At 29.2% G+C, this 13,611-nt stretch overlaps 1 protein-coding gene across 1 annotated transcript in view; it reads right to left on the bottom strand.

The window, feature by feature from the left end:
* LOC106685553 (UPAR/Ly6 domain-containing protein crok) overlaps nucleotides 1-12,795 on the bottom strand; it is a 60,242-nt gene extending 47,447 nt beyond the window's left edge. The window contains exon 1 of the mRNA XM_014428305.2: nucleotides 12,628-12,795. Within this exon, the coding sequence (XP_014283791.1) occupies nucleotides 12,628-12,691 (64 nt within the window). The 5' untranslated portion in view covers nucleotides 12,692-12,795. The remainder of the gene's footprint in view (nucleotides 1-12,627) is intronic.
* Between the last annotated feature and the right edge of the window lie 816 nt (nucleotides 12,796-13,611).

The raw sequence follows: 13,611 nt of genomic DNA, 5'->3' as shown, positions 1-13,611 counted from the left end.
ATACCCTCCTATAATGATGTTATTGAATATCTGGTATATGGTACATACATATAGGAGGTATGCTATATGTATATCTGGGTGATGATACATTGGATTGCCTTTTGGCATTATAAGGTTTCCCATCCCTACTCCGTGGTAGCCTTACTTATCTGACTTCTCAAACAAACACTTATGGCGAGTAGGTTGGTCGATATACCATACGTCACAATCTTACAAGAGGAGATCATAACATAAAAAAAGGCAATCCTTCCCCGCCGGACCCACCCCACTAAGACCCCCGGGGAGCGACGGACCTATCACTTTTAAAATATATAGAGGAGACTAAATATAGTTTAATCGAGCAATATTAGAAAACGGCGTGAAATTACTAATTTTCACATTAACATTATAACTTTTAATCACAGTCAATTTACACTATTATGCTTTATCACAACGATCTAAGATGTGTTGATATTATACTCGTGAAAAACTGTAATGTTCATATTATACTTGTGATAAATTACAATAGTGTAAATTGACTATACTTAAAAATTTTAATGTTAATGTGTATAATTGACAAAACAGGGTCATTTTGATTGAAATTATTGACCTGGGCTGAATAGCCTGTATAAAGTTTTTTTTTAAAAATCTATGTAGTTCTAAATTTCTATGTAAAATTGTCCTTGATAAAGGCCAAAACTTTGGACTTATAAAGAAATATAAGTATAAAGGAATATAGTTTTGAAACTTAAAATTGGATAAAATTAATTTTATATAAGAATTTTTTAAATATAACAAAAACGGATGAATATAATTTCAGTCTCTTTTAGAAGGAGGAAGTAGGAAAACTTTTGTAAAATTAACGAAAGTCGTGCTACCCAACTCCATTGGGCTGCTAGGCACACAGCATACTTATTTTAGTATAATAAGACGAAATTTTTAATCTTACAATAAATAAGCCTATACAAGTATACAATAATAATTGTAAGCATTAGTAGTATACAACACTAGAACACGACTTTTTTTCGTTTCCTTTTTAACCCATTTTCTTTTTCATGATTTTTTTCCTCTTTTTCCATCCTTTCCCCTTTCTTACTTTTTTTTCTTTTTCTTCCCTTCTTTTTCCCTTTCATATTTTGGTTTCAACCTATCTCTACGCCAGTTTCTGTTGGCCAGCAATCTTATTCTATTATGTGCCTTTAACAGAATAATGGATAAAATAGTGATGGAGATATGAGAAAATATATGAAAGATATTTAAGTAACAAATATAAATAAAAAAAAAATCAACAAACTATGTTAACATAAATATAGAATAAATATTAAAAATATATACAAAAACAATATTAAAGCCTAAACTAAAACAGAAACTTCATTCTTACACTTACATACTGAAATCCTTACAATTAAATATATACCTAAAGAAAATTAAATATATATATTATCTAGGAAAAAAGATTACAATTTTTTAATGATAGGAGATATAAATCAGATAATATTTAAAATTTTAAAAAGGATGTTTTTAAGGTTTACCGAGAGTGAAAAAATGGTGGAATTCCAAAATAAAGTAGAACTATGAAGTGTTTGTCGAATAAGTAGTTTTATGGGAAGGAATAAATAGTTCAAAAAGTTGGGGACGAACTGCAGAATTGATTTTGAGGCTTGAGAGAAAAAATAGATCAACCAGACGAGATATGATACTTGAAATCATTTAGAAGGTATTTCTAGAAGCAACTTTAGCACGGTGTAATAATGCGAAATAGACGTATCTTCTTAGATAATAAAGATAACTCAAAGAAAACCATTTATAAATTATATTCAGGGTTTCGAACCTTTCTAATTTTGGAGTGGTTCTCAATAAATAATTGTTTTTCAAATAAATTCTTAATACAGGAAAAACTGAAACAAAAAACTAATAAGGCTAAATAAATAATGTGTTTCCTTCTCTTATTAAAAGTCAATAATTACTTCCCCTTAATTGACTGACTACTCCTTTTATTCAGGGAAAAAGAATCGATTGATTTACAAAGATAAGACACGAAACTCTCCAGAAGACTCTTGAGAAAGCACTCTAATTATGTTACGCCTTGCTAACAAACACTGAGCTGAGTACCTGAGTCATTTCAGGAGCGTCGAGTGAGTTACTAGAGAGAATCAGTTACTAAGCTCGTTATTGCATTCCAATGTTTTTACTACCATGATCTAGAAGGTAATGTAAGCTCAATCAGTGGACGATTCAATTTGTCCAGGACTGTTGCTGGTAATTTCAATTAAAAAAAGAAGCGTTGCTCTGAATCCACAGACAAGTCGGTCGGTCAAAGATCAAAGGTCAATATTTCTATTGAAAAGTCTTCGGATCCGGATGAGAAGCATATGTCTATCTCTACGCCATTTTCTGTTGGCTTGCAATCCTACTCTATTCTAAGAACATTTTCCAGTTGCGGTTTGTATGTAGTTGTTTTTATTATTATTTTATGCATCTCTGACTCTAAACATTTCTAACTTTAAAAAAAATTATATTGAAGTTAATATTATATTCATTTACAAGTTTTTTGATATTTACAACTGTACATTATAATACATTTAGTAAATTTGATCTCAGTTAAAATGGAGTGTTATAGGCGTGTAGAGAAACTACTCATTGGTAGTACTGTAATGACTACATTAGCAGGTCTTGTGGCCATCTTCTTTTCAGGCGCCTCGGAGGATTGTCAGGAATGGAAGAGGAAGCAAGGTTAGAAACTAGTGAGTTTGGGTTGTTAGGGATTTTATAATAGAAGGAATGATATCTGGTTCGGCCTAGATCGGTTACATTTTGAACATTAAGGTCTTTATGTATGATTTTATTTGTGACATAATAAGGAGTATTATGGATTTTGAATTGTAAGGATTGGATACGAGAGGAATTCGAAGATTTAGTGGAGCCCTAAAGCTCAACTCCGTATGTCCAGATCGGCCTTGTTACAGTCAAGTAAATCAGTCTTTTGTAAGGAATTGGAAGTTTAGACCGTTTGTCCAGTAAGTGTTGTAATACTCGAAATCGACGTGCAGTTTCCTGTCTTTTCAGTCTTGTGTGATGATTCCAGGTAAGTCGTTTGTCCAGATGTAGTCCAAGGTAGAGGATCTGTTCGACAGGGGTAAGATCAACATTATTAAAGAAGACTGTAGAGCAGTGGGTAGGTTTACGAAGAAGGGTAAAGGTGATTTGATACGACACCATTCTTCGAGGGCTATGCTATTGGTCTACTTAACATAAATTATATATCCTTGAGTGTTATCTTCTGTTTACTCATAAATAATAAATATCCATGTAAGCTTGCATAAATATGTATCTTTTTTCCATCTCATCCTCTTATTTTATTTATACAATTATTATTGATTTTTTTTTTTTTAACTTCACATAATGCAGACAGACAAACGTTACTTAAATTGTCTCTTGACAATGACCTTTGTAACTAGTACTATCTTCTTCACACTTTCTCCCTATTTTTTTTGTAGTTAAATACTTTGGCTCAACATCTGCTCCAAAATTTATCAACTGTCTTGGTTGGTAATTCAGAGTAATTGGCAAGTTGATTTTTTCTCTCCCCTTCATTGCCTTCCAACGACCCAGGCTCTGTAAAGACAAGTCTTTTTCTGATAATCTTTCCTGATTGGCGCTATCCCAGTCATGCTCCAACTGTATCTCTGGTACTACTCAAGTTGATAAAATTTGACCATCCCCACCAATGTTTCCCACTCGTAAATGAAACCAAAAAAATTCTGGCAGAGTTCTTTGATTAATAGCAGTGTCCAGCTTTGACAATCAATTTATTCTTACTTTTAATTTATTTAAGCTCTTCTTTGTCTTTCGATAACACACGCGGTTTAGTGAACACACAGATCACACCGTCTTCTATGAATATAATCGGGAATCACTATCAATGGTGGTTGTTGTATTGATAATCTCTTCAACGATCCTATTTCCCCCTCCTCTAATTGATGGTTCAGGTCCCCACTCTGTGGGCATCAATTAGCTATGAGCTATCTCTCTGATTTACTAGGACTACTAGAAGAGGCGTACTCCCCACTAAATGGTTACTATTTTTGCCTACTAATGGCCGAGCGTGGAGCGGACAGGGCACGTCCTTGCCAGCTTGAGGGATGACATAACTTCCTAATTACCGCAGCTTCCTGAATCACTATTTAGGCAGCACTGTTTGTGCTCCTAGGCCGTCTGCGGTGGAAACCTCTTAAAAGGGAAGCCTTGTCTGACTCTATCCTACTCACACTACTCGAGGCCTCTTTTACTCAAATGTAATACCCGATTAGAGGTAGAGTTCGATAATGTATCTTTCATATTTATACTACATGATGAATATGTTTATTCAAATTGTATCGAATTTTGGTTATTATTTTGTTAATTAAAAAACATTTTTTACTATATAAATTATTATGACCAGTATAGGAAAGATAAATGAATTTTTAAATGGTTGAAAAATCGATTTAAATATTTGTTTAAAAATTAGCTAACTAGAAATGTTATACAATTTACTATTTTACCAGTAAAGACTTTTTTTCCCAAAAAATTTAAATTTTTAAATAATAAAATTTTACCCAAAATGAGTACGATCTTTCCAATACAAAACATTTCGACTACTTGTCAAAGTTAATAATAAGACTTTGCACCCTGACTTACGAATCCTAACGGTCAATGAATACATGCGAATTTACAACTATAGTACAAGAGTCCAAGAGGAGAAAAAAACTGCCTTTTTTTCTCAAAATCTCACCCCAATTTTTGATTATATTAATGAAAACTATGTATAACTAATAATCAAAATTGAAGAGTATGCCAAGTATAGGTGGGGGGAATAAAAAATGTTTCAAAGCGATAAAAAAAAACTAATTTTTCATTCGGAGCTCTATATCTTAAAAAGTAGGAACAACATAAGAAAACCTAAAAGAACGTCATTTAAAGAAGAGTAAATTTGCTTAAGTATGAGCCCTAATATAGTTATTTACGTTAAATAGTTTTCGAGATATAGCTCTAGAAATTAACATTTTGTGAGTTTATTTTGTCAAAAATCATAAAAACTACTTCTCCTACAAACAGCAGACATCAATACGTCCAAAGGTTTCTGAAATAAAGTTTTTCATAAATCAGATTTATTGTCCGAACAACTATAAATCAATTTATTTTAGCAAATATCATGAAAACTACTATCCCTACGAAGGTAAAGGTCATAAACTTCTGTATAATCCATTAAACTAGCTTTAATTTGAGTGCTAATAGACATCCGTACGTCACATAGTTCCTGAGATATAGATCTCTCAAAACAAATTAACTAACTACTAATCTTTCAGTAGATGTTTAAGAAATTTTGCTTTTTAAAAAGCTATATCTGGAGAACTATTGTACGTAAATAGCTCTTTTAGGGCTAATATTTCAGCAAATTAACTCTTCTTTAAATAGTGTTCTTTTAGATTTTCTAGTGTTGGTGGTAGTTTTTAAGATATTGAGCTCCGAATGAAAAATCAATGTTTATTTAAGGTTTTGAAACAGCCGCCATTTTTAATTCCCTTACCTATACTTGGCAGACTCATCAATTTTTACTAGTAATTATACCTAGTTTTCATTGAAGTAATAAAAAATTGGGGTGAGATAACTGCCTTTTTTTTTTCTTCTTGGTTCTTGTACTATAACGTTTCAAGAAACCACTCGGACTAATAGAACAAATGACCACTACTCTTGTGCCTGAGTACAGGAGGAAGAGACTGAAAAGAACATGGATGAGGGAACTGCTTAGATTAGAGAGTAAAAACTCTAGAGAAGAGGCACCACTGGGTGTTACTTCTCGAATCATTTGATAATTACTTTTGACATGTATTTTACTGATTACCAGCAGAAGAGAAAAAAAGTTTAAAATATTCAGGTTTTTTTGTAAGTCAACATTAAATACAAAGGTGACCCTAAAATCCTGGGTTAAACCCAGCCTCTATAACCCCTTAATTATGGGGAAAACATAGCAATAGAGTGTGATCAATGAACAGATCACCTCCTTACACAACCATTGTTCAAGAAACTGTGCGTTATTACAAAGTATTAAAGACCTGGTTTATGTGGGTTGAAGCTGTACGGATGTTTTTATGAATCCGATAATTCCATGATGTTAGTACCAATTGCTGTCTTCATAAACACAAAATCGGCCTAATCAAAATCCTCCCACTTACGTCTCGGTCTACCCTTCATGCCTATAAAATTAATTTTAAAATGTTATTTTTTAATTCTACAATATAACACATTTTGGTCGCGTTTAGACTCATTTTTATTAGAATTTTATATAGAAATAAAAAATAATAATAATTTTAAATTTAAATTTAAAAAAATGTTGCAGCACTGTGAATTCGTGTCAATGAGAGAGTAATGTATCGAAGGCGATGTTACTATTTACTAGCTGAACTATTTCAATCCTCTGCGTATCATGGCTCAGCGAAATGACTATAATACATCACTGCAATTAATTCATTGTCCTCTTAATATATGTTGAACTGTCTTGGAGTCATGTACCATCACAATTTGGTTAGTCGTTTTTAGACTACTGACATGAGATGTACTACCTCTGATACTAATACCAGTATGCTACTATACTATCTTTGATGATGTGCGAATTATGGAAACGCTAACAGTTAGTTATTTAATGATATTTAAGTGTCTCAAGGCTTGGTTTTGTGATATTCCAAATAGGTTCTAGAAGTATTTTCCTTTCTTTTTTTTCAATTTATCACACCATTATTTTATCAAGAATACAACATTGTTAATATTAAAAAAAAAAATTTGGTACTAAGGTAAACGTTTTTCATTTATATTCTAATCTTAAACTTAGAATTAAGAAGCTCAAAAAGGTTATACCTCGTTAATTCAACTATTTATCATGTAAACTAAAACCCATAATAGATTAATAAAAATACTAAAATATATTATAGAAGTGGACAAAACTGTTAAAGAAATATTAAATAATTAGATATATGTGTAATTGGTGGATAGTACAAGAGTCGGGAAGAAAAAAAGTCAGTTATCTCACCCGAATTTTTGATTACTTTAATGAAAATTATGTATAATTACTAGTCAAAATTGATGATTTTGGGAGCCAAGTATAGGAAGGGGGAATAAAAAATAGCGGCTGTTAAAAAACCTTAAAAAATATGAATATTTCATTCGGAGCTCTATATCCTAAAAACTAGCAACAACACTAGAAAATCTAAAAGAACATTATTTAAAGAAGAATAAATTTACTGAAATATTAGCCCTAATAGAGCTATTTACGTACAATAGTTCTCGAGATATAGCCTTCTAAAAAGCAACATTTCATAAAAATGTATTTAAAGATGATGTGCGAAACTTTGTCCGAACAACTATAAACCAATATATTTCAGCAAATACCATGAAAACTACTACCCCTATGAAGATAAATGTAAGAAAGTACTTAATAGTACATTAAAGTAGCTTTAATTTGAATGCTAATAGACATCTGTACGTCAAATGGTTTTTGAGATATAGATTTTTCAAAATAAATTCACTATCTACTGATCTTTCTGTAAGTTTCATACATTTTTTGTTTTTAAGATATAGAGCTCCGAATGAAATATTCATGTTTTTTAAGGTTTTTAAACAGCTGCCAATTTTTATTCCCCCTACCTATACTTGGCAGACTCCTCAATTTTGACTAGTAATTAAACTTAGTTTTCATTAAAGTAATAAAAAATTGGGGTGAAATAACTGCCTTTTTTCTCTTCTTGGGCTCTTGTATTATGATACTGTTTATCGCGAAATCGGATATAAGGTTACTTACTCATTGCTCAACTGCTGACTAAATCAATCAACGAGTAATCTATCAAGTTTCACTGATGACTAATGACCAAGTAATTTTGACTGATAATGCAACAAGTTTCTGATTACTGGATGATACAGGCCCTGCTCAGTCCATTTCTTCATAATATTATTCAATTTTATATTGTAAATTCATTTTAATCGAAATGTTTTCGTTTTCAATATTTAGAATATATGCATTTCAACAATATGTGGTATTTCTTATTTATTCGGAAAATATTCTTTTAATAGCCAGTGTACCAGTGGTACGTTTGATAACCAAATAACATATAGATTAGACTCTTTCATGCCACAATTCAGATATGAATGGATTAGTATTAAATGATGTTTTTAAATTAAAATAAATTCATATTTAACCGGTGTATCTCAAAATCTCTTGATTTAACCTCAACACCTCTAATTAAAATAATGATTTTATATTAAAACTATTTTTATTTCGAATTCAATTTTTATTCTATTGAATTTTGAGTTGTAAAGAATTAATACTACTGATATAAAAGTATCGTCTATGTTGATAGTTGTAAACGATTTGGAATTACCGATAATACTTATTAATATAATCCAAAAACCAATTTTTAAAAATTTATTTTAACAGAGTTAACATTCAATCCAATTAATTTTGAGAAGAAGAAATAAGGCAAATCATAAATATAGACAAATAAATATGAGCATCTTAAGTCTTCAGTTCTTTTTTCATTATTTTTTCTCCGATATTGAAATTTTTTCTTAATAGCAAAGGTATCTCTCTATCAAATATTAATTACTACTTTACTATTTATATTATTATTGGTCTATGGCCTCAGACATATCGATTCTATAATTATTCATCAATTTTTTCAACTAGTACAGTGTTTTAATAATTATTTTAAAATTTATAACGAGCAATGGAGAATCTGTACTAAGTAGGAGTTGCGCCTGATGTGCAAGAAATCGGATTAGGTCTCAATTGTCTAGAGATCCAGATCAGATGGCTCAGTCTTGTAGCACGTATGCCCTGGGAATCAATTCTCAAACGCCTTATCGAAGACACACCTGGTAGAGGAATACAACCCTAGAGATCTCTGGACGATGTGGAGGAACTTTTATGAATATGGGTATTAATGGATAGAGAATGCTTGATCTGGAAGTATGGAGAAAGCTTATAAAAGAGGCTCAAGTTCTTATTGGAATATAACATAATCAAGTCCCGATTTACGAAGTGAACCCAAATCGATTTTTTTTTTAAATCGATATAAGTACCGATCCCAATTAAATTTACAAAAGAAGGAATCCCATAGTGTAGTTATTATACCTTGAAAGAACTTAAATATTTAAAAAAATGATTTGAAAAAATTTTTGTTTCTGAAACCACCCTTAATTGGTATTTTCTTTTGTTTCACAATATTTCGAGATTACAAGCTCATTTCACTTCAACAGCAGAACTTAAATCTTTATTTTATTCCCAAAGCCCTACTTTTCTGATCTAACTTCACCGAGATCTCTGTTCTGGGCTTTTAGTTTCTTAAGAGAATAAATTTAGGAACCGTTTTTCTGTTTTTTATAAGACTGATCTGTCTAAATAATAGAATTTGTTGTGTTTATAGGGATATACTGACACGAGTCAAATTAAGAGACGCATGCGCCAAAACTGTTTTCTCTAACTGATCCTGTATTTCGTTAGTTTAATAATAGTGTTAACTCGTGTTCGAATGAGACAAATATTTTTTTTTCCAAAACGTACAAAAACTTTTCTTACCTAAACGGACCCAAATTCAATGGATCCATTTCTATGCTCCAACGCCAGCTTTAAATTTTAGTGGTCTTCAAATCGGAAGATTTCTAGTCGGTATATAATAAATTGTAGGAGTATGGTCTGGTGGTGAACAAACAACGTACAAAAAAAACAAAAACTGTTTATAGATAACCAACGTTTCGTCCTATTTTGCAGGACTTCAACAGGGCTAAGTCTAAGTGGTTTCAAAATCAAGTGATTTAGTTTTTTTACTATTTTTTGCTATTACAATCACTATTGCTATTAAATTTTAATTTTTTTTTCCAAACCACACGCCCTTTTGTCTTACATAAATGGACACCAATAAACTTTTATGTTCCAGAACCGGCCTTAAATTTTTTTTTTGGCAAAAACAATCCTATTTAAAATTAAAATACTTTCTAATTTATATTGAAATAATGAATCATTTTCATAAATACTTTAAATGAACACCCTAATCAACTTTATGTCCCAAAACAGCTTTTTTCAATTTTCATTCCAAGAGGTTCTTTTTAAAATTTAAATACTCAGTAGTTGATAAAGTAATAATCAATAAATTTTGTAAATATGTACACTCGATGAAGATTTTTTTAATATAACAAAAAAAAAAAAAGATTTGATATAACAATTCGTATAGAAAATAAATTCATTCCCATTTCCTGAATTTTTTTTTAATAGCCCCAGATATTTCAGAAATAACTCAATTGTTTCAATCTCGTTGATTGTTTACATTAATTCACCGTTTATTGTTAAATACTAATTGACTTTGTAACAAGTAATCAATAGTCAATTAACCAGGACAAAGAAATATTATTCTTCAATAGAAGTAAATTCATTTTTTAAAACTTCTTTCTTTACTTCAATAAACAAAGTTTGATTTTTTTTTTATTACCTAGAGAGTAATTTGGGAAAGAAATTTTATATTATTACGTTTGGATAGATGATTTTCTGATATACCATTAAGTACTAGATTATTGAGATAACCTAGTTCTAGAAGTTGAATAACCAATAATAACAGTGGACAATAAATAATTTTTTAGAACAGGTCTAAAGAGGATAATAATTATTAATAATAATACGGAAAATTATTTTTGAAATAATACTTTAAGCGAACCGAAATTAGTTTAACTATTCACCAAAATTTTCAATAAAAAATTGACCTTAAAAATAGTTAAACCATTAAAATATTTTTATAGAAAAATACGTTTTGTATAAGCTTATGTAAGAATAAAAATATGTATTTGATGATTCTTAAATTATTATAAATTTAAGCAAACAACCTGAACGGTAAATTTTTTCTAAATTTGAAAAACGTGTTACGCTTATAAGATTTTTGTTGTTTTTTTGTTAAGCAAAAAATAATTTTGCAATGAATAAAAAAATCACCTGAAAATAATAATAATTTGATATCAGCTGAAACGCAAATAATTTAAAAATTAAAGTAAAAAATAATAAATAAATTCCATGAATCTTACATCTTGGATTATTAATCAATTCCAACTTAACTAGATAAAGTATCCACTCAAATAAATGAATCCAGTTAAATCAAGAAGATAATGAACCCACTGACCATTTAGGCATCTGTTAAAATTTAACAGATACTTCTAATAATGGCTTAGTTTAATTTTTATTTTTATTATAATCAAGTTTATATGGCCTTAGGCAGGAATAAATGGAAAGAAGTGTATGTAAAATTTTGGTTAGGAAACCAACATTATTAGTTGAAATTTCTTATATAAAATTTTATATATTTTTTACTACTTTGCTTATATTCTTTTATTTTCCTAAATACTTTTTTTTACTTATTATTACTAGTTATACTTTTTAAAAACGTGCATATTGTAATATAGGTTACATAAATACTTAATTTAATGAATACTTAATTTATCAATAAAAACGAGTGCTAGAGATTTCTATTAATTTAAGCCTCCATTGTAGTTTTTTTAAAATGTGTAAACAATAAATTCATGCATCAAATATATATACTTATTTAATAAGGGTGAACATGAAAATAAATAAAATGATATTTTATTTATACAGAGGAAAAGTAGCTAGTAATGTCTTTTTCCAAAAAAATAAAATATTCCATACTCAGAAATTTTTTTCTAATGAAAATTTAATAATCTGAAAAAAATAACATTAGAAATTTTCATAATTTACAGTTTGACCTTGTAAGTGCTGTTCTCAGTGACCTTTTCTTTCATATTTGACGTTATTATTAATTATATAAAATTATTTTTTAATTATGAATAGTCAACTATGTTGTTAATAGAATGCATTATATAGTACTCTTTAATATAATTAAATATGCAATATGATAAGATATGAGTGGATGAAAGTTATATCTTAACAAACTTGTGAATCATGGAAAAATTTAATTTAATTATTTTTTCGATTTTGAATTGAAAAACCTAATTTTAAAATCTGAAACATTCACAAATAAATTTTATAAAAAATTAAACAAGGATCTCTCTGAAAAGAATTATATCAAAAATAAAACGAAAAATTTAAATCCATTCTCAATACAATCGATTTATTTAATATAATTATTGCTATGATATCAACAGTACTTTTTTATGTTCTTAATCAATCGTATGTTTTATGTTAGGAATATTTTCTTTATGCAAATTGAAAATATATGTTATTTATACAATCATAACTGTAAACCCCTATACAAACAAGAACCTGATTCAATTAGACGAACGAATCGTAAGTGAACTAATTTGTAAAGGATTTTTCACCGATACGTGAAGTGACTTTTTCAAAAACTGGGTCAACTCCATTTTTAAGCCTATTATTTTATTTAAGCTAAACGGATCATTTTATTTTTATTTTGACTTTTTAAAGAATATAAGAATGAAAATTTAATATTGAAGTGTGGATTTTTTGTCAATTTCGATTTAGATTATTTGTTTTCTCTAGTTTTTAAGGATAAATATTGTTTGTTAATTGAACATGATATATTTTCAGTATTGTATTATTAACAGCATTTCTTTTTCTTTGTTTTCTACATAAAAATTGTTACTTACCTACATTGGCGAGTATTGACACTAGGAAGAGCGATAAACCAAAGTAATATTTAGATTTTGACATTATTAATTAATATTATTAATTACTAAATATCCGAGTGTATGAATAAGTGGGAACGCTATTGGGTTGAAGACATCTATCCGGCTCGAACCTAGCCCTCCCGAAGTCCAACTGCTACTACTGCCTTGCGAGCATCCCCTCCACCCCACCTCGAACTTCCCCTGGCGCCTAGCCCCCAGGAATCTATCCTTTATTTTATTTTTAAATACATATAAAATATTTTTATATATTCTACATTTTAGTTATAGTCCTTTGTCTACCTAAGATGAAAGACATGTAGTAATCAGTTAACAAAATATATTTTTTTTAAGTGCACTTAATTTAAAACTTTCGAGAAAAAAAAAAACGAGTAATAAATTATTAATTTTTTTTTTATTTGGTCCGGTGAATGCATAACAATACTTTTACTTTCCACCCCACTTTAAGTAGAAATTAATGTCTGTTAGAAATATTATTAAAATACTTGCCCTTAAGACTGTGATAATGACAATAAAAATTTGGTAGGCAAGAGTAATAATAATAATAAATTCTTTATTTATAATGGGACTTATCCCTTTAGAATAGCATTATAGAAATATTTGATGGGGTTTAGGGCCTTATAGTGGAGGAAAAAAAAGAAAAGAATAATTATTAAATGATCAGAAGTAATTTAAAAAATAATAATTACAGAATGAATACAAATTATAAAAATAAAAATTAAAGAGTTAATACAACAGCTTTTATACAGTTTGTTTGTCGAAATGGAATATTTTAATTCCATTGGAACTGGTCAGGAAGGAATAGTTATGGAATTTCATAGGAAAGAGAATCTGGTGAGGAAGGATCTGTCAAAAGCTACATTTTTTTTTTTTCAAACCTCTTTATTTTTTATATGGTTACATAATTACATAATAATAATCCAATACAAAATAAATAAAAAATAG

This window comes from Halyomorpha halys, unplaced genomic scaffold, assembly GCF_000696795.3.
Source record: "Halyomorpha halys isolate HHAL.00 unplaced genomic scaffold, Hhal_1.1 Scaffold710.1, whole genome shotgun sequence".
NCBI lineage: Eukaryota > Metazoa > Arthropoda > Insecta > Hemiptera > Pentatomidae > Halyomorpha > Halyomorpha halys.
This window is presented reverse-complemented; position numbering and strand designations above follow the sequence as displayed.